The sequence below is a fragment of the Benincasa hispida genome, chromosome 2 (genome assembly GCF_009727055.1).
Source record: "Benincasa hispida cultivar B227 chromosome 2, ASM972705v1, whole genome shotgun sequence".
Classification (NCBI taxonomy): Eukaryota; Viridiplantae; Streptophyta; class Magnoliopsida; order Cucurbitales; family Cucurbitaceae; genus Benincasa; species Benincasa hispida.
In genome coordinates this window covers 50,002,493-50,025,176 of record NC_052350.1, presented here as the reverse complement: position 1 = coordinate 50,025,176, position 22,684 = coordinate 50,002,493, and the positions used below count along the sequence as shown (strand labels likewise).

The 22,684-nt window shown below is 38.1% G+C and overlaps 1 protein-coding gene across 1 annotated transcript; it reads left to right on the top strand.

Annotated features, from left to right (window-relative positions):
- Nucleotides 1–22,116: 22,116 nt before the first annotated feature.
- On the top strand, nucleotides 22,117–22,419 carry LOC120072139. The gene has a single exon (XM_039024552.1). It carries the CDS (start codon nucleotides 22,117–22,119, stop codon nucleotides 22,417–22,419), a length of 303 nt encoding a protein of 100 aa, XP_038880480.1.
- The last annotated feature ends 265 nt before the right edge of the window (nucleotides 22,420–22,684 follow it).

The window sequence follows — 22,684 nt, the reverse complement described above, 5'->3', positions numbered from 1 at the left end:
ATAGGAATAAAATAAATATTTGAATAATTTATACTTTATAAAAATAAAATAAATATTTGAATAATTTTAAAAAAATATGTAATAGAAGATATACTGATTAATTTCTTTTTCTTTTTATTTGAATGATTTGATTATTTCTTGCTTTCAAATTTAAATTTAAATTAAAAATATATATTTTTTCAAAATTTCATGATAACTCTCGATAGCTTTCCAAAAGAGTTATTTTTATGCCTTAGGGTATTCATATGATCGGACGATCCGAACAACCCGGACTACCCAACCTAAATTATAAGGATATATATATATATAACTATTTTTGTTTTAGGGTTTTTAGTTGAACTCCAACCGTCAATCAAGCCCAAGCGTATCTCTCTGTTCATCGTCGTTCGTCATCGTCTTCACTGGCTAACTTCCGTTCATCTCGTTGTCGCCGTTCATTATTTTTCATCTTTCATTTTTTAATTTAAATCCCTTAAGTTTAATTTCAAATCTAAAATTATTTTAGTAAAATACATGTTTTTTGCCTTCTTTTCTTACAATTTTTTTTAAACTTCCGACCTCCACAAGTTTTTTTCAAACTTCGAGTTCCAATGGTCAATTTCAAGGTTAGTAAAAATACAAATTCATTTATGGTATTCTGTTTATTTTTCTATTGAACTTATGAATTTGATTGTAATTTTTGAAAAGGGGAATTGTGTTCTATGCTAATTTATGGTGTTCTGTTTGTTTTTCTATTGAATTTATGGAACTTATAGTATTCCAAGCTGTTTCTTTGCTTTAAATTGTAAATATAGTAAAGTGGATGTCTGTCTCAATGAGATGTACATGTTAACCGTTAAAAGAGAGTAAATTTTGTGCTCTCTTTAAAACATTTTGGTCTCTTATATTGTTGTTAAGTCTTAGAATTGTGAACGAAAGATTCTTATTGATCATATCTATATGAACTTTCTCAGGTGTGTGTAAAACGCTTCAAATCTTGTGATTTTTATGTTGATTTATTTTATTTAAATTACTTATTTGGAACTTTTTTCAATTTTCAGGACAAAGTTGAATACTCGGGATGCTTTGAATGCTTTTTAATTTTAGAAGTTTGGTCTATAGTTGACTCTCGTTATGTAATTCTAAATATTTAAGAACTTTGTAATTATGTATTGTATTAATGTTGTACCTTATGGATGTGTGGATTGTGGATTCATGGATATGGATATGTTATATTTTATGTTTTTGAAGTTTGATTCTTGTTTAAAAACTATTTTATGTGGTACTTTATGTTTTTGAAGTTTGATACATGTTTAAGAACTATTTTATGTTAGTAAATTATCTTGAATCAACGTTTTTATAATAGGTGTTATACTGATTTTAAATTTAACAAAAAAAAAAAAAAAAACACGGGAAGGGAGAAAAAAAAGTGTACAACTCGACAACTCAACCCAATCCCAATTTTAAGGGTTGGCTTGGGTACCCTACTCGGGTCATTCGGGTTGGTCCAAATTTTACTCCCAATCCAATCCGTGTACACCCCTACTTTAATCTATCTTAGTTGTTGTGTTAAATGTGCTTAAATGATTATAATTGTAGATTCTTGAGCAAATCATGCATTATGTAGCGTTACGGGCTATTCGAGTTTAATTTGGAGCTATTAGAAGCCATCGGGGGTTTTTGAGGTTTCAAACGGAAGAGAAAATATCAAAATAGCCCACAGGTGAGAGCACAACGACGCCATACTTGGTACGATGCTTGACACTCTAAACAGAAGCTGAAAATAGGGCACAACACCGTGGCACTATCATGCGATTATAAAAACTGCTCTTTGGTATTTTGGTTGTAACTTTCAATCCAAGTGGCCAATTTGGGTGAGTAACCACTCACTTCATTTCTTTTTTATCCTGAATCTATCTACAATATTAGTGTTTAGGTTTTCTTTTGTTTTCTTTGCTGTAATCATGGATTGGGTGTTCTCTCTTCTTCGTCTTTATGGATTGTGGAGGTAAGTGAATTTTTCTAGTTCTTGGGAGCAAGGAACCTATGTAGCTTTATGAGATCTCTTTTATTTGAACTTAGTACATTAAATTTATGATTCTTTAAATCTTGTTTGATTTTTATATGTATTTATGTATAGACCGACACTCTTACCCATGAATGTATATCATAGCTATGATTTATGGTTTGCACATTCTTTCTTATTCGTTTAGCTTGAATTCCAAGTAGCAAAGGTTGATTGTATGCATGATAGGGAATATAGGATACCCATAGACCATAAAATATATGCTTAACTTAGATTCAATGATGTTTTGATTAATTAGTTGGAATACTCTAATTGTTTAATCACACAATGGAATCCTTAATCTTAGTGCAAGTGTGTTAGTTCTAAATAGACGCCATCGAACCCAATAGGACTAAGGCATTTAGATTAATTATGACTTAGGCTTTATTTAATAATTAGGGTACTTGCTTGGTTTAACTCAACGAGTTTGGTTGTCTATAATACCAATGAGTTGATAAGGCCAAGTAGGTCGTTGTTCACACATAAATCAAATGTATGTTCAATTAAGAGAAGTTGATGATCGAAAACTAAATAGGAAACATTTCTTGCTCCTAGAACTAGGATTTCCAACCCTAGATTACTTTTGCCCACTTATTTTTTTTTCACACTTTATCTCTCTTCCACACACAACCCTCACTTATCTCTATAACTAGAGAATTAACTTAATGAAACAAACTTAGTGCTTCCCTACAGATCGATCCGGACTTATCACTGTATTTGTAGTGATAGGAATAGTTCGGTATTATAAATTTTCTTTGATTAGTTGAGGTTTGTAGGCGACCATAGATGTTTTAGATCAACTCACTTTTAGTCATTTTTTTTAATATTTTTTTTTATTTTGATTTAGAACTCTCTCTCCATATATATATCCACCTAGTTTTAAACTTTATTTTTTTTTAAAAAAATATTCTTTTTTTAAATGTTGGGATAATCATCTCTTAGTTTAAAAAATATTTTTATTTAGATGATTTTATTAATTTGTTAGTTTCAAATTTAAACTTAACCTAAGTATCATTATCTACTTTTTTTTTTTTTTTTTTTTTTTTCATATAATCCTCTCTAGACTAAAAGACGCAATTTTTTCACCCACAAAATCTTCTTTTTATTTACTTATTTGGATGATTTGATTTTTGTTTTTTTTTTTTAATTCTTCATTTGGATTTGGATGATGTGATCATCATCTAACTTCAAAGTTTTTTTTGTAAATTGAAATATTATTTATTTTTTGTATAGACATAAATTCTAAAAACTTATTTATGATGTTTTTTCTTAATTTTAAATTTTATTTCAAATAAATATTATTTTTTATTGGATGATTTGATCAACCCTTTAATTCCTTTGGTTTGGAAAATTCACAATTTGTTATTCGGTCTAGTCTAAATCTAAAATCAAAACTTAATATATATAGTCAAACTTAATTTCACATTCAATTATAAAAAGTATTCATAACCAGGAAAAGAAAAATAAACAGTGAGAGAGGAAGATAAACGTGCTTGAAGGATTGAGATTCATTTTAAATGACAAATCTCATAAACATTTAATACTCAATTGTTTTAACATATAAAAATAAATAGATTACAAAAGAAATAACATTTTACCAATTGTGGAAAAATAGTTGGAGTTGAGTTAAGACTTAGGCATAATACTGCAAAAAGATAACAAAACGTTATTAACGAAATAGAAAAAGAGAAAAAAAAATAATGAGAAAGAAATAGAAAAAAAAGAGAAAAAAAAATAATGAGAAAGAAAGAGAAAAAGATATAATCAAATGGAAATTTGGACGGTAAGGATTAAAATTATGGAGAAATTTTGATTTTCCACTAAAATGGACAAAGAAAAAATCAAATGTTACTCCCTAGCTCTTATAATATGGAATTTTTTTCCCATGAAATTAAGTCTTTTAAAATTTCCTTATAATTTTCTCTTAGTTAAAAACAATTTTTTTATTAAATAATTTGATTACTCTTAATTTGAAATTTCATTTTAAGTAAAAAAAAGTAATTTTTTTTCTACAAAATTTCGTGATAACCCTTTTTTAGTTTTATATATATTACTTTGATTTAGAACTCAAATATATATATGTCCTCATAATTTTAAACTTTAATTTAAATTATAATATTTTTTCTATTTTTTAAAATTCGTGATAATAATCTCTTAGCTTAAAAACTTTTTATTTATTTATTTTGATTTCGATGGTTTTATTAATTTATTAGTTTCAAATGATAATTTTAACCATAATATCTTTATTTACTGTTTTTTTTTTAAAAAATTCATATGACCCTCTAAATGAAAAAAAAACATTTTTTTCACAATTTTTTTTTTAAATAATGCTATTTTAGTAATTATTGACAAAAATATGATTTGAGTGTAAGTATTGATAAAAATGGGGTAGAGAAGTTGTGGAACCGGGATTGCATATAAATCGTGTACCCAGTTCACGATTTAATCCAAATTGTGGACAGGGTCCACGACTTCCTTTCAGATCACGTGTAGCAAATGTTGACAGGCCATACGACTTTCGCATAACTAGCATGCAACATTGACCACATAGTCGTGGATCGGGTACAGGACTTCTAAACTCGTGTACTAAGTGCACAAGTTAGTGGTCCCAAAAGCCTCAACCATCCCTTCGTTGATCAGTTCCTTCCTCTTTTCCAAACTTTTTTTTCCTTCCTCTCTGCCCTAGCCCACCGTTAGTTGCCGTCGACCGTCCTAAAGGATCTCATATCGAGAGTTCCATGAGCAGGCTTAGATCGCTCCGATTTCACAGTGACCGAAACATAAACGATATACATTCCATACATACAGTTATGCATATTAAACTCATTATCGGCATTCTCAGAATACAATAAAACACAAGGAAAGGGTTCATACCAGATGAAGACTGTCTTCGTATGTGTGAACCCAAAGCAACGAAAAACCTCCCACTGATCTACCACTGGCGAGTCTGTTGATTGCAACAACACGATCCAACCGTACACGAACAATGTCGCAGGGACGACACCACCACAAGAGAAACCTGGGTATCCTCGACATAAAAAACCCAAAGAGTGGGCTCTGGTGAGTTTGGTAGAGGACGGAGGAGAAGACGTCGTGTAGATGATAAGCAAGTGGGAGATGAACTCTGCTATCGTATAGCATAAATGCTTATCGTATAGTAGAGCTACACAATTGTTTAGGAAAAACTGAACGATCGTTTAGAAAAGATGTATACGATCGTTTAGAGAATGCATGAACTAGATGATTGTTTAGACGAACGAGCTTCTATTATATAGGCTCTCGAAATCGCTCTTTCACAGATTCTTTTTGGGCGCGGGCGATATAAATGCACGATTGAATAATAATATGAAAACTATTTTCATAGCTTTAACCTGCCGGTTACCATAATCTTTGCAGCCCCACTTCTAACGTCCGAACGTGGATTAATGGTTAATTATCAAATAGTTAATCAATTAATTTAATTAATAAATATAATCATATTATATTTATATCCTATAGTTTGATATCATATATTTACTATAGTATTTTCTCCTCTACTCTATATAAATCATATTTATATTTAATTTCCTCCAAAATAATGTATCTCATACATTTAGCCAATTATATCATATATAATTAACCAGTCCAATTATATCATATATAATTGAACTTCCTTTAGTCAATTTGAACATTTCAAATTAACCCAAACACTGGTTCTCGACTTTTTCCAAGCTACCCAGGTGACCTAATGGACTTGTGGTTCGAAGTTCCAACGGTACGTGAATAGCTGAGTAAACTCTTTAGCCACGAGATTCACCATCCGTTAACTATCAGTGATTCTACTAAAGACCAACAGGTGAACTCTTCTTACTACAGATATATTTCTGTGTCCATCGGATATAACCAATCATGAGTACGATGACCCTTCATAGATGCTCGTAAGTACAGCTGGGCCAATTTACCATTTTGCCTCTGTAGTTACATCTCACTCCTTAAGTACCACTGATTCTTCTAATGAACAATACAACATGGTCCAACTATGTGTGAAAACCTCTCGGGTCAAGAGAAGGTGTGTGGCGCCACATCGTTCAAGCCTCGGAATCAGCGTTTAAGAGAGCCATCTATCTACTTACCCCTGCCTCAAGGAAGAAGTAAATTCCATCTTGTGCTGAGTTCCCAGCTCCCAAATCAAACGAATCCCTAAAATGGTAGGTTTGAATCAGCGACTTGGCCACTCAAACCCATAAAAATCAAAGGACCGCCCTCAATGGCAGGAGTTCCTAACTCACTCAGGATTGAAGTCATGTTACCTATGGTCGTCCTAGTGAAGTGAAGTCTCTATCATGAACAGTGTTATATAACGAGACATTAACACTTCGTGGTTAGGTCTTATACAAACTCTTTGTATAGGACGCCCTCGTTCGCATGTCCTCAACACGAATGATTAGGATCAGACCATCTGTGGCAAGTCACAACACTTGTGACCATTCCACAAAGCGGGTCGCGTCCGTATCATTATCAGGATAAGGTTTCCCTCCTATATCCATATACTACAGACCATTTTGGTTATCACTCAAGACATGATCCACTTGTATGTCACCACATACATGCTTGAGTCATATACAGATATCCAAGGATTTTATGTTTATTGGTTTGTGGTAAAGCAAATAAAACAAATAACCGAGCAAAACAACAAGATGTGAAATAAATATCATATATTAACAATCACTGGTGTTCGTATATACTGTTTACAAACTACAGGACACGAGACTTTAGGGCATCAACCTCAACACGTCCGCCATCCACTCCGCCTTCTATCGTCCTCTGTGCTGCCACTACCATATCGCCGTCAACCATAGGTAATTTTTTTTCTTCAATATATGAGATTGTGACTTGAATATGAAGGAATTCTCAAACAAGAGTATCCATGAGCGGGTTCGGATCTTTCTTATTTCATTGTGACTGAATTATAACACACACATTATAACAAACATGTATACATTTTAACACTAATTATAGGCATGCTTTAAAAAATAAAATACAACAGCTTGAGTAAGCGTACCAGTTGAAGACTGTCTTCACTCACTCAATCCAGTGGAAGCGACTCCTCTACGATTCAAATCGCCTAGAAATCAGTCGTCTAACAACACGATCATTTACACGAACGACAGCACACGAACAAGTAGTAACCAGGGACGACATCACCACTTGAAGCCATTGGTATTCTCGGAGTGAGAATCCAAAGATTGGACTTTGATTGAATTGGTAAATGGAGGAGGAAAGGACGATCGTGTAGAACGACAAGCAAGTGGGAGATAGTAGGTGACTATCATATAGTCGGGTGCTCGTCGTTTAGAGAAAGGTACACAATCGTGTAGGTTTTATTAAGCGATCATTCAGTAAAGAGTGAACGATCGTTTAGAAAAGCTCATCGCGCAAAGAGATCATTTAGAATAGGTGAACGATCGTTTAGAGAACGCGTACGATCGTTTAGTGCATGGGTTTGCGATCGTTTAGGCGATGGGTGCTATCGTATAGGCTCTCAACTAAGCGATTGTGAAGTTTCCACACCATGAACGATTTTTTCGAACTCTTTGCAAAGTGAAACCAATTCTCATTTTATTCTTCAGATACAATAACTGAAAATGATCTTCCCACTATCGCACGATTCAAGAGAAATTTCCGGTCAATTATCACATAACCGACTAATTAATTAATAAATGAATATAATCCTATTATATTCTTAACCTATAGTTTGATATCATATATCTACTATAGTAATTTCTCCTATACTTGATACAAATCATATTTATATCTAATTTCCTCCAAAATAATGTATCTCATACATTCAGTCAATTATATCATATATAATTAACCAGTTCAATTATAACATATATAATCGAACTCCCTCTTGTCAATTTAAACATTTCAAACTAACCCAAAAATTGATTCTCGACTTTATCCAAGCTACTAAGGGGATCTTATGGACCTGTGGTTCGAAGCTCCAACAGTATGTGAATAGCTGACTAAACTCTTTAGCCACAAGACCCTTCCCAAATGCTCGTAAGTACAGTTGGGCCAATTTACCGTTTTACCCTGTCTCTTATACACATCTAGATGTGTATAAGAGACAGCCATTTTGGTTATCACTTAAGAGATGATCCACTTGTATGTCACCACATACATGCCTGTCTCTTATACACATCTAGATGTGTATAAGAGAACGGTGTTATATAACGAGACATTAACACTTCGTGGTCAGGTCTTATACTAACTCTTTGTATAGGACGCCCCCCTCGCATGTCCTCTACACGAATGATCAAGATCAGACCATATGTGACAAGTCACAACACTTGTGACCATTCCACAAAGCGGGCCGCATCTGTAGCGTTACCAGGATAAGGTTTCCCTCCTATATCCATATACTACAGACCATTTTGGTTATCACTTAAGAGATGATCCACTTGTATGTCACCACATACATGCTTAAGTTATATACAGATAACTAGGGATTTTAGGTTTATTGGTTTGTGGTAAAGCAAATAAAACAAACAACTGAGCAAAAACAAGAAGTGAAGTAAAATATCATATATCATACATCACAAACATTCGTACAAACTGTTTACAAACTATAGGACACGAGACTTTAGGGCACAACCCCAACAATCTCCCACTTGTCCTAAAGCAAAGTGGGGTGTACAAAAAACTAGTACAAAACAATAAATTAGGGCATAAAAGCCCAGTACAAGAAAATCTCCCACTTGCACTAGTCCAGTCGCGGGCAATCTTGTAAACCCATGCTCGGAAGGTGACCCTTAAACATAGCCATGAGAGCCTTCATAAATGGGTCAGTAACATTGTGCTCCGAAGCGATCTTTGTGACGATCACGTCCCCTCGACCCCGTTGACACTAGAGGAACCAGAAGAACAGGAGACGATGGAACCAGAAGTTGCGTCTACTTCTTAGCCTATGGAATAGGGAACTGTGAAAATACTACTGCTACCATTTCCTCAGAGACTTAAGAAGAAGAAAAATGATGAAGTGCAGTATTATCGCTTCATGGACATGCTGAAACAATTACATATCAACATCCCTTTCACTAAAGTGATTGAACAAATGCCAAAATATGTGAAGGTTCTGAAGGTCATGGTGACGAAGAAAAGGAGCACAAGTAAGTTCGCAACGGTGGCATTAACACAAAGGTCAAAAACCATTATTCCACCGAAAATGCATGACCCCGGAAGTTTCATGATACCCTACTCACTTGGTGGGATATACATAGGTCAAGTGTTTTGCGATCTCGGGGCCAGTATCAACCTAATGCCCCTTTCTATTTTTAAACAGTTGAATGTAGGGCAGATGGCGCCCACGATGGTGACTCTCCAGTTGGCGGATAGGTTTCTAGTTCATCCAGAGGGAAAGGTGAAGAATGTCCTGGTCTCGATTGATAAATTCATCTTACCGACAGACTTCATTCTCCGCGATTATGAAGCGGACAAAGATGTACCCATCATTTTGGGGCGACCATTTTTATCCACTGGTTGCGCTCAGATTGATGTGTACAAGGGAGAGATCATGCTGAGTGGGAACAGAAGGAAGCTCAAGTTTGACATTATTAAAGCCATGAAGTATCCAGATGAAGAAGACCTAACAAATTTTGACAATTAACCCAGTAGTTATGAAGAAGAAAAGTCTGAAGATAAAGATGAAAGAGAGGATGTGATTGCATCCGTAGTAATCTGCAATGTAATCGTGGAAACAACAACCAAAGAAGAAAAATGACGTTGAATGAAGAGAGAAAAGCACAACAACCTTCCTTGGAACAACCACCCCACGGTGGAATTAAAAGCCTTGCCAAACCACCTGAAGTATGCTTTTCTGGGGCAAAATGAAACTCTACCAGTAATTATTTCCTCTGCACTTCAAGAAGAACAAGAGCATGCACTACTGAGCATCATGAAAAAGTACATAAAAGCAATTGGATGGATGCTAGCAGACATTAAAGGAATCAACCTCACATATTGCATGCACAGGATACGTCTTGAGGAAAATAAAAAAGGATCGATTGAACATCAACGCAGACTAAACCCTGTGATGAAGGAGGTCGTGAAAAGGGAGATAATCAAATGGTTGGATGCATGCATTATTTATCCAATCGTCGATAGCACGTAGGTTAGCCCCATGCAATGTGTGCCAAAGAAAGGAGGGATGATGGTAGTCCCAAATGCAAATAATGAATTAATACCAATGAGAACCGTCACTAGCTAGTCTATCTGCATGGACTACCGCAAACTGAATGCGGCGACGAAGAAGGATCATTTTCCCTTGCCTTTTATTGACCAGATGCTAGACCGCCTAGCAGGAAATAATTACTTCTGCTTTTTGGATGGATATGCAGGCTACAACCAAACCATTATTGCTCCTAAAGACCAAGAGAAAACCACATTCACCTGCCCCTATGGAACATTTGCTTTTCGCCGCATGTCGTTCGAACTATGTAATGCGCCAAGCACGTTCCAGACGTGCATGGCCATCTTCTCTGAGTATCTTGAAGATTCAGTGGAAATTTTTATGGACAACTTCTCAGTGTACAGGCAAACATATGAAGTCTATCTAAATAATTTGGAAAAGATACTGAGAAAATGTAAAGAGATGAACCTTGTGCTGAATTGGGAGAAGTGCCACTTCATGGTGAAGGAAGGTATTGTGCTCGGACACAAAGTCTCCAAGGATGGGTTGGAGGTGGATAAGGCAAAGGTTGAGGCCATTGAAAAACTCCCACCTCCAGGAAATGTGAAGACTGTCAGGAGCTTTCTGGGGCATGCAAGATTTTATCGACGTTTTGTGAAGGACTTTTCGAAGATTGCTTGACCATTGAGTGCTCTACTGAAGGTCGATAGGACGTTTGATTTTGATACACAGTGCCTCAATGCATTCAAGATATTGAAGAATGCATTAATAACTGCACCTGTGTTAATCGCACCGGACTGGACGAAGTCGTTTGAGTTGATGTGCGACGCAAGCGGTTATGCGATGGGGGCGGTGCTAGCGCAAAAGAAGAAAACAATGTAACACCCCATCGCATATGCGAGTAGAACCTTGAACCCTGCCCAAAAAAATTACATTACCACTGAAAAAGAACTTCTTGTAGTGATCTTTGCACTGGAGAAATTCAGAGCTTATTTGCTGGGATCCAAAGTGATCGTTCACACCGACCATTCGACAATCAAATATTTAATGAAAAGAAAGATGCAAAGCTAAGGTGGTTCGATGGGTTCTCCTCCTTCAAGAATTCAACATGGAAATCATCGACCACAACGGGACGGAGAACCAGATTGCGGACCATCTATCAAGATTAGAAAATTCGAAAATCGACCGCAACCAGTCGGAGGTGAATGCAACCTTCCCAGATGAACAGCTGTTCAAAATTGAAGAGTTACCATGGTATGCAGATGTGGTCAATTATCTGGTTTGTGAATGGTTTCCTGAGAACTACACAACCCACCAGAAGAGGCGACTTAGACATGAATGTAAATCATATTATTAGGACGAGCCAAATGTTTACAAGAGAGGGTCAGACCAGATTTTGCGCCTATGCGTACCAGAAGCTGCTCACTAGCGCATATTATCCCAATGCCATGACTCATCGTATGGTGGACATTTTGTAGGCCAACACACAGTAGCAAAGGTGTTACAAAGTGGATATTTCTGGCCAACTTTATTCAAGGACGCAAGAGACTATTCAATGAAATGTGACATGTGCCAACGTACGGGAAATATTTCATGGAAGAATGCGATGCCAATGAACATTATCTTAGAATTGAAGCTATTCAACGTATGGGGCATAGACTTTATGGGGTCATTTCTACCATCAAATGGTCACAAATACATTCTGTTGGCCGTCAACTATGTTTCCAAATGGGTTGAAGCGGTATCGTGTGTCGCAAGCGATGCGACGGTAGTCTCCAAGTTCTTGCGAAAAAATATCTTCACTCGTTTTGGCATCCCACGTGCCATAATAAGTGATGGAGGCTCCCACTTTGTTAATAGCATTGATAACGGGCAGAAATGCAGTTATAAAACAATGTAGGTTTGTGATGATAAAAATATACCATATTGCGTCCAAAAGCATTAAGTTCACAACATTGCGATCGCATGCGTCCATCGCATTAAAACAACTAACTTATATATTTTTGTGTAGAAAATGCGTTGACGCAAGGCGGAAATGCGATCCAAAGAAATTAACGTCCGAGCGCATTAAGAGATTGCATTAATGCAAGGCTATGCGATCATTTGCACTCGCGAATATCTGCTCAAGAAGGTTGCCACATAGAGTCGGCGTATTTGGGTGAAAAGCGTAATAAATCATGATGGGATAGAAAGCTGATGACAGTTAATTCTGAATTAAGTTGACAAGCCATTAACGACCTACTGTAGCAAGTACACTCAACTTTTCGGTGACAAATATTTGGCGCATCAGACAGAGAATTAATGCCATCCCATCAGTGCAATCGTAAGAGAGAAAAAGCCTTTCATCCAGAAGCTCTATAAATACCGAAGACCACCTTCAGTGAAGGAATTAGCCAGTTTTGAGAGTTCACCATTTAGACGATACTTAACCTTGTTCTTAGTTCTTATACTTAGAAGGCGGAGTGAAAGAAGGGAAGAGACGCCGGATGATTGCCCTAGTCAGCTCGAGAGAGTGCCAGGGAGCGTTGAAAAACAGAGAGAGAGCCAACTCTTGCGAGAGCAAGAATATCTTTTGAGCAGAGTAGAAAAGAAGAGTGTAAAAGCCTTGGGAAGCAAGAAATTGCTACCAGGCTCTTTATTCTTATTCCTATTGTCATCTTGTCTTATATTGCACCCAACACCCCTTTATAGCTACTCGAGAGAGAGTCTAAAGAAAGAACCTAAGACAAAGATCTACGTTAGAATCTAGACTCGAGAGAGCAAGATTAGATCTGCATAAGCAAGAGATAGGGACTTAGAGATAAGCTCTGTTTGTCAACATGCATCGCATGCACCCTAAAGGTAGGTTATGGTATTATGCGGTCGCCTTGTATGTGTGTGTCAATCGTCATCGCATAGACAAGAATAGAGGCTTATGTGTAAGTCCTATAGACATCATCACATATATCACATGCGTTCTAAAACTAGAAGCCGTAGCATTTGCATTGAGAGATGATTTGCTGTTGTATGTGTGTAGCATGATCACATAACATGAACGCAATCCTAGGAAGTGTTAGCTAAACCCCTTTTCAACCCATTCCCCCTACATATTCATCACATTTTTCGTAATATTAACTCTTTTCCTAACTCCGCCGCATACATTTTATACTGTACATAACAAACCAACCAACTCTTTGATTGACTGTTACCGCAAAGTGATGTATAAATGACCACCGCATATTGTTTTCCTTAGTCCCTGAGTTCGACCCTAGGCTTACCAGAAAACTCAGTAGGATTTATACTTGGGTCCTACTGAGAAAACTTGTTTGCACAACGCATTTTCCATCAATGCAACCCTTACCATTATTTCATCGCATAAAATAACGCATCAAGTTTTTGGCGTCGTTGCCGAGGACTTGCAATACAGTGTGCTAACGGTAATTTTCTGATTTTCTTTGCAGCTTTCACACTCTAGCGCATTACGACCCAGAAATTGAAAGAACGTTCCGATGAAGACTGAGAGATAGCCACCAACAACAACAAAAGAAAGATAACATGGCAGAACAACAGGGAAATGGTGCATCAAATGAAAATAATGTCATGGCGAATCCCATCCTATTGGCGAACGACCGCAATAGGCCCATTCGGGACTATGCGTTGCCCAACCTTAATTATTTCTCCCCAGGAATCATGAGGCCCGCTCTTGATGGATCAAGATTCGAAATGAAATCGGTGATGCTGCAGATGATCCAAACTGCCGGACAGTTTGGTGGAAGGCTTGGCGAGGACCCGCACGCCCACCTCCGGAGTTTCATAGAAATCTGCAACAGTTTTGTGTTCCTTAATATCTCCACCAAGGAGGTTCGACTAACTTTGATTCCATTTTCGTTGTGTGACCAGGCACGAAAATGGGCTTATTCTCTCGAACCAGGGAAATTACATCATGGGAGCAAGTAGTAGAAAAGTTTATGAAGAAATACTTCCCTCCAACGGAGAATGCCAGAAGAAGGAAGTTGATAACCAATTTTGAACAAGATACCGACGAATCGCTCAGTGACGCGTGGGCGAGGTTTAAGAGGCTGGTAAGAGATTACCCACATAATGGCTTACCACAGACTTCTTACAGATGGAAATTTTTTTATCACGGATTAAACCCTGTTTCGCAAACTGCTGCCAATGCAGCAGCAGCTAGAGATCTGCTGGATAAAACTTATGATGAGGCCAAGAAAATCCTTGATCGCATTTCTAAAAATCATGAAGACTGGAGAGAAAGCGATTAAAGATTGAGAATCAAGGACAGTGACGAGAACAATGGTGCCATCGTATCCTTTCAGAGTCAAATGACTGCGATGATGAACTTAATACAGGGAATCGCAATCAACATCCCAACAACGCATAGTGGGCAAGTGAACGCAATCAACCAGATGACCGCAAGGTGTGTTACTTGCGGTGAAGGACACGCAATGGAGGAATGCCCGCAAAACCCACAGTCAATTTATTTTGTGAAGAATAATCTGTTCTCTAACACGTACAACCCTAGGTGGAGAAACCACCCCAACTTTGCGTGGAAAAATCAGCAGCAAAATTTTCAATCAGTGGCGCATCAAAGAAGGCCACCCAGATTTTCTCGCGAACCAATGGTCAAACGAGTAATCAAAGCCAGTAGTTTCGCAGGCGCCGAACATCTTCCACTTTGGAGAGTTTGTTGAAGTAATCTATTGAAAAGAACGAAATTGTGCTTCAAAACCAAGCGACGTCTATCCGCAACCTAGAAATTCAGATAGGCAGATTACGGGCAAACTCAAGAACAAACCGCAAGGGCCCTGCGAGTTCAATGGACCTATGCAACCAGGAGGTATGGGTAAAGAGCAATGTTAAGTCGTGACGTTGCGGAGGGAGAAATTGTGGTAGGGGAGAAGAAGGAGCTAGTCGGATTGCTTCAATTGCGCTGAAACCAGAGATTGCGGTGACTCGAGAAGAAATAGAGGCGATGGAACCAGAGATTGAGTCCACACTAGAGCCAAAAAAACAGAAAAACCATAAGAAATACAGCTGCCACATTCCCACAAGAGACTTAAAAAGAAGAAAAATTATGAGGTAAAGTATCAACGCTTCATGAATATGTTAAAACAGTTGCATATTAATATTCCGTTCACTGAAGCAATTGAGGAGATGCCCGCATATAGCAAAATTTCTAAAGGATATGGTGACAAAGAAGAGAGGCACGGGTAAGTTCGCCAACGGTGGCTTTTGACACAGAGTTCAAAACATCTATAATCACCACAAAAATGTGCGACCTGGGAGTTTCACTATACCTTGCTCCATTGGAGGATTATATATCGAGCAAGCATTAAACGATCTTGGGCCAACATAACTTAATGCCCTTGTCATTTCAGGCGACTGAATGTGGGCAACTTGCGCCCACGACGGCGACTCTTCAATTAACAGATAGATCTCTTGTGTATCCAAAGGGGAAGGTGAAAGATTGTGCTGGTGACAATCGAAAAATTTATATTACCAGCAGACTTCATCATCTGGACTACAAAGCGACAAGGATGTGCCCATCATCCTGGGGCAACCATTTTTATCAACCGGTCGTGCCCAGATTGATGTGCACAAAGAAGAGATCATCTTGAGCACGAATGGACAGAAGGTCAGGTTTAACATCATCCGAGCCATGAAATATCCTGATGAAGAAGACCTTAATGAATTCGACGATGAACAAAGTTTGAATGATGAAGAGAAGCCTGAAGATGAAAATGAAGATGAAGATGCAATCGCATCCATTATAGCATGCAATGTGATCACAGAAAAAACAAATAAGGAGGATGAGATGATTGCATCCCAAGAAGATAAGCCAACAGTGAATGAAGAAAGAAAAACACGCAACCGTCCTTAAAACAACCACCAACAATAGAGCTGAAGGCCCTTCCTAACAATCTAAAGTATGTGTTTTTGGGGTAGAATGAAAAACTACCTGTAATTATTTTCTCTGCACTTATTGAAGACCAAGAAAATGGGCTGTTGAGCATTCTGAGAAAATATGTAAAAGCAATTGGCTGGACGCTCGCAGACATTAGAGGAATCAGCCCTGCATAGAATTCGTCTCGAAGAGAATCACTAAGGATTGATCGAACATCAGGGCATACTCAATCCTGCGATGAAGGAGGTCGTAAAGAAGGAGAAAATCAAGTGGTTAGATGCGAGCATCATCTATCCAATAGCAGACAACACGCGGGTCAGCCCCGTGCAATGCGTGCTGAAGAAAGAAGGGATGACGGTAGTCCCTAACGTAAATAACGAGCTAATATGCAAAAGACCATCACCGGATGGTGGATTTGCATGGACTACCGCAAACTAAATGTGGCAACAAAGAAGAATCATTTCCCTTTACTTTTATTGACCAAATGTTGGATCGTCTAGCAGGAAATGACTTCTATTGTTTCTTGGATGGGTATTCCGGTTATAACTATATCATGATCGTTCCCGAAGATTTAGAAAAAACCAGATTCATCTACCCGTATGGAACATTTGCGTTTCGACGCATGCCATTCGGCCTCTGCAATGCGCCGAGCACTTTCCAAAGGTGTATGATGGTCATCTTTTCGGAATATCTTGAAGACTCTATAGAAATATTCATGGACGACTTCTCTGTGTATGGGCAAACATACGAAGTCTGTCTTAACAACTTGGAGAAGATATTGAAAAGATGTGAGGAGATGAACCTCGTGCTTAATTGGGAGAAATTTGATGGTGAAGGAGGGCATTGTGCTTGGGCACAAGGTCTCTAGGGACGGTTTGGAGGTGGACAAGGCAAAAATTGAAGCAATTGAAAAGCTCCCACCTCCAACAAATGTAAAGGCTGTCAGGAGCTTCTTGGGACATGCTGGATTTTATAGACGTTTTTCAAAGACTTTTTTAAGATAGCACGACCACTAAGTGCGTTGATAGAGGCAGATAGAAAGTTTGACTTCGATCACAAATGCCTCAATGCATTCATGATTTTGAATAACGCATTAACGACCGCACTTGTGTTGATCGCACCAGACTAGACACTGCCCTTTGAATTAATGTGTGATGCAAGCGGTTATGCGATGGGAGCAGTGTTGGTGCAGAAGAGAAAAACAATACTACATCCCATCGCATATACGAGTAAAACCCTGAATCCTGCTCAAACAAACTACACCACCACAGAAAAAGAACTGCTTGCGGTGATATTTGCGTTTGAGAAATTCAAAGCATATTTGTTGGGAACAAAAGTATACATACACACTGACCACTTGACAATAAAATATTTGATGACAAAGAAGGATGCGAAGCTGAGGTTGATTAGATGGGTTCTCCTTCTCCAGGAATTCGATATGGAAATCATTGATCGAAAAGGGACGAAGAACTAAGTTGCGGATCATTTATCCAAATTAGAAAATCTAAAGGTTGAACACAATCAGTCAGAAGTGAGTGCAACGTTCCCAGACGAGCAACTATTTCAGATTGAAGAATTGTCATGGTACGCAGACATGGTAAATTATCTGATTTGCAAGCAATTTCTCGAAGATTATACCGACCACCAAAAGAGGCGGCTCAGACATGAATGAAAATCATATTACTGGGATGAGCCAAATATTTATAAAAGAGGGTCAGACCAGATTCTACGCCTGTGTGTACCGGATGCTGCACATCAACGCATATTATCACAGTGTCACGACTCGCCTTATGGAGGGCACTTTGGAGGTCAACGCATAGCAGCGAAAGTATTACAAAGTGGGTATTATTGGCCAATACTATTCAAGGATGAAAGCGACTACGCGATGAAGTGTGACCGGTGCCATTGCACGGGTAATATTTCATGGAAACATGCGATGCCCATGAACATCATTTTAGAACTAGAATTGTTCGGCATCTGGGGCATTGATTTCATGAGACCATTCTCACTATCGAATGTTCACAAATATATTTTGTTAGCCGTCGATTACGTTTCCAAGTGGGTAGAAGCAGTAGCATGCGCCGCAAGTGATGTGGTGGTAGTCTCCAAATTTTTGAAAAAAAACATTTTCACTCGTTTTGGCACTCCACATGCCATAATAAGTGATGAAGGCTCCCACTTTGTCAATCACACTGTCAAAGAATTGCTGCGCAGATATAATATCCTCCGTAAAGTGGCCACTGCATACCATCCATAGATGAATGGTTAAGCTGAAGTGTCCAACCAAGAAATCAAGCTAATATTGGAGAAGGTGGTAAAGCCTTCGCAAAAAGATTGGGTAACAAAGTTGGACGATGCACTGTGGGAATACAGGACCGCCTATAAGACACCTATAGGTATGTCTCTGTATGCGTTGGTGTTTGGTAAAACATGTCATTTACCACTGGAGCTGGAGCACAAAGTGCTGTGGGCGGTGAAAAAGCTAAATTTCGACTTAAAGGCAGCAGGGGAAGTAAGAAAACTCCAGTTGGTCGAGCTGGAGGAATGGAGAACTCACGCATACGAGAACGCAAAGATCTACAAAGAGCACGCAAAGCGCTGGCACGACAAACAATTATGCGGAAAGAATCTCCAAGTCGGGCGAAAGGTCTTACTATTTAATTCACGACTACGACTCTTCCCTGGGAAATTAAAGTCACGTTGGTCCGGACCTTTCATAGTCAGAGAGATATTCCCGCATGGCACGGTTGAGTTATCCAATGATGACGGGACCAACATATTCAAAGTTAATGGGAAACGAGTGAAAATATATCGCGGAGAAGACTGGTATCGCAAGGTCACCTCCGTAGACCTGAGAAATCCGGAATGAAGAAAAAAATCGAGTGGCCCTTGCATTGGCATGAGATAGAAAATCATCTAGGGCACAAGTCTTTTGGGATATCCTTTTCTTACTAATGATTCATGAACTCTCACTACTCTTTTGTTATTTCGTTTACCGTTTATCTTTGCTTAAAAAAAAAGAGGTTTTGTTAACTTTGTTTTATTATTATTTGACCCTATCAATGTTTTTTGCAACGATCAAGGTGAACGATTGCGGAGGCACTACACGAAGACGCAACTACTTTATTTCGTCACCGTAATCAAAAGAACGCAGATCGCCGCAAAGTAGGATGCTCCACAAATAATGTGAGCGACAGCGCAAATTTGGGGGTTGTATCTTTCCTTGACTTTATTCCGAATTTTGCACTATCGCATTACATTTTAATTTTGAAAATTTTATCACCGCATCCTCTTTGGTTGGGGAAATCATTTAACACTGATTAATTTAGTAAGTCACCACATTATTTCTCTTTGCCAATTATGATTTCAATGATGAAATGCATGCCTATATTTTTTTTTCATATATGCTAAAGTCAACTTAATTTTAGGACAGTCACCTTATGAAATATTTCTAGAAGTTAGTGTCTGCTAGTTTTCTTTCAAACTGACTTTTTACGAAACTTCTTAAGAGCATCGCATGACTTTTTTCAACCTTTTAGCAATGAGGACATTACAGAATTTTAAATTTGGGGGTGCAGTATTCATTTTTCAACCTTGCAATTTTCAGTTTTGAAAAAAAAAAATCATAACGTTGTGATCGGATCCTACTCATAGTTGGATGTTCACATGACACCCGTGGAGGCAAGCCAAAATGAAGGTAGGAATCGTGATCAACGCATAAATAAATTATCACAACTCCGCTGCCAAATAGGCATGAGTTTAGACTGAGAAAGATTTCCTTTCTCGTAGTTGGATGTCCGCATGACACACGTGGGGGCAAGTCAAAATGAAGGCTAGGCACTTGGATCAACACAAGGTCATATAAAAAAAAATGTCTAAAATATGCAAAGATAAAAATCATTTGAAAACACCCCAGTGAAAAGCTTTTTTATGAAATAAATCATGCGATGCCCTGGAATCTGGTAAAGTCTTTGAAGGTTAAACTTGCGGTCCCTAAATTTTAAAAATATTTTAAGAAGAGACCTGAATAAAAATTAAGGAATTTTTGGTGCATAGGATTTGAATAAGGCATCCTTGAGAAATCTAGGAAAGAAAAGGTGGTTGACTTTCTAAAAGAAATCTTGTGCTTATGCTTAAGGACAAGTATTGTTTAAATTTGGGGGTGTGATAACGGGCAGAAATGTACGTTATTATAGTGTTAAATTATAAAACAATGCAGGATTGCGATGATAAAAATATATAATATTGCGTCCAAAAGCATTAAGTTCAAAACATTGTGATCGTATGCGTCCATCGCATTAAAACAACTAATTTATATATTTTTGTGCAAAAAATGCGTTGACACAAGGCGGAAATGTGATCCAAAGAAATTAACGTCCGAGCGCATTAAGAGATTGCGTTAACGCAAGGCTATGCGATCATTTGCACTCGCGAATATTCTCTCAAGAAGGTTGCCGCATAGAGCCAGCGCATCATGGTGGGCGCATCTGGGTGAAAAGCGTAATAAATCACGATAGGACAGAAACTGATGACGGTCGATTCCGAATTAAGTTGACAAGTCGTTAATGACCTACTATAGCAAGTATACTCAACTTTACGGTGACAAATATTCAATGCATCAAACAGAGAATTAATGTTATCCCATCAGTGCAATCATAAGAGAGAAGATGTCTTTCACCCTGAAGCTCTATAAATACCGAAGGCCACCGTCAGTGAAGAAGTTAGCCAGTTTTGAGAGTTCACCATTTAGACGATACTTAGCCTTGTTCTTAGTTCTTATACTTAGAAGGCGGAGTGAGAGAAGGGAAGAGACGCCGAAAGATTGCCCTAGTCAGCACGAGAGAATGTCAGGTAGCGTGGAAAAACAGAGAGAGGGTCGACTCTTGCGAGAGTAAGAATATTTTTTGAGCAGAGTAGAGAAGAACAGTGTAAAAGCCTTGGGAAGCAAGAAATTGCTATCGGGCTCTTTATTCTTATTCCGCATTTTCATTTTGTATTTCAATTATATATCTATAAAATGGAACTTGCTTATCTACGTCTGTTCACTCTCTTTACAACACACATGAGTAACTAAATCTATCGAATGGGTTGAGAAGTACTTAGCTAACATGACGTAGGATCTTCAATGCATGCGATCATCTTGTCTTATGTTGCGCTCAACACCCCTTTAGAGCTACTCGAGAGAGAGTCTAAAGAAAGAACCTAAGACTTGAGAGAGCTAGGTTAGAATCTAGACTCGAGAGAGCAAGATTAGATCTGCATAAGCAAAAAATAGGGACTTAGAGATAAGCTCTATTTGTCAACATGCACCCTAGAGATAGGTTATGGTATTATGCAGTCGCCTTGTATGTGTGTGTGTCAATCGTCATCGCATAGACAAGAATAGAGGCTTATGTGTAAGTCTTATAGACATCATCGCATATATTGCATGCATTCTAAAACTAGAAGCCGTAGCATTTATGTTGAGAGATGATTTGCTGTTGTATGTGTGTAGCATGATCGCATAACATGAACGCAATCCTAGGAAGTGTTAGTTAAACCCCTTCTCAACCCGTTCCCCCGCATATTCATCACATCTTTCGTAATATTAACTATTTTCCTAACTCCAACGCATACATTTTATACTGTACACAACAAACCAACCAACTCTTTGATTGACTGTTACCACAAAGTGATGTATAAATTACCACTGCATATTGTTTTCCTTAGTCCCTGAGTTCGACCCTGGGCTTACCAGGAAACTCAGCAGGATTTATACTTGGGTCCTGCTGAGAAAACTTGTTTGCACAACGCGGTTTCCATCAACGCAACCCTTACCATTATTTCATTGCATAAAATAACGCATTAAGCATCATCAACAAATTGCTGCTCAAGTATAATATCCACCATAACGTTGCCACCACATACCATCCACAGACAAACAGCCAAGCTGAAGTGTCCAATAGAGAAATCAAGCTGATCATAGAGAAAGTGGTGAAGCCTTCACGCAAAGATTGGGCAATGAAGCTGGACGATGCCTTGTTGGCATACAGAACCACCTATAAAACACTTATAGGCATGTCCTTGTATGCGCTGGTTTTTGGAAAGACATGCCACTTACCGCTTGAGTTGGAGCATAAAGCAATGTGGGCAGTGAAAAAGCTCAATTTTGATTTGAAGACCGTAGGGGAAGCAAGGAAACTTCAGTTGGTCGAGCTTGATGAATGGAGAACTCAAACATATGAGAATGCAAAGGTCTATAAGGAGTGCATGAAACGTTGGTATGACAAACAACTATGCAAGAAGAATCTCCAAGTCGGATAGAAGGTCTTGTTATACAACTCTCGGTTACGACTTTTTCTCGAAAAATTAAAATCACGATGGTCTTATCCATTTATAATCAAAGAGGTATTCCCGCATGAAGTAGTTGAGTTATCCAATGAGGACGGGACCAATGCATTCAAAGTCAACGGGCAAAGAGTCAAGATATATCACGAAGAAGACTTGCATCGCGAGAAAACCTCCGTGGACCTGAGGAATTCCGACTAAAGAAGAAGTGGGTAGTCCCTGTGCAATCATACAATTTAAA

Coding starts and splice junctions, on each gene's coding strand:
- LOC120072139 (XM_039024552.1), top strand. CDS start 22,117: ATGAAGCTGGACGATGCCTTGTTGGCATACAGAACCACCTATAAAACA.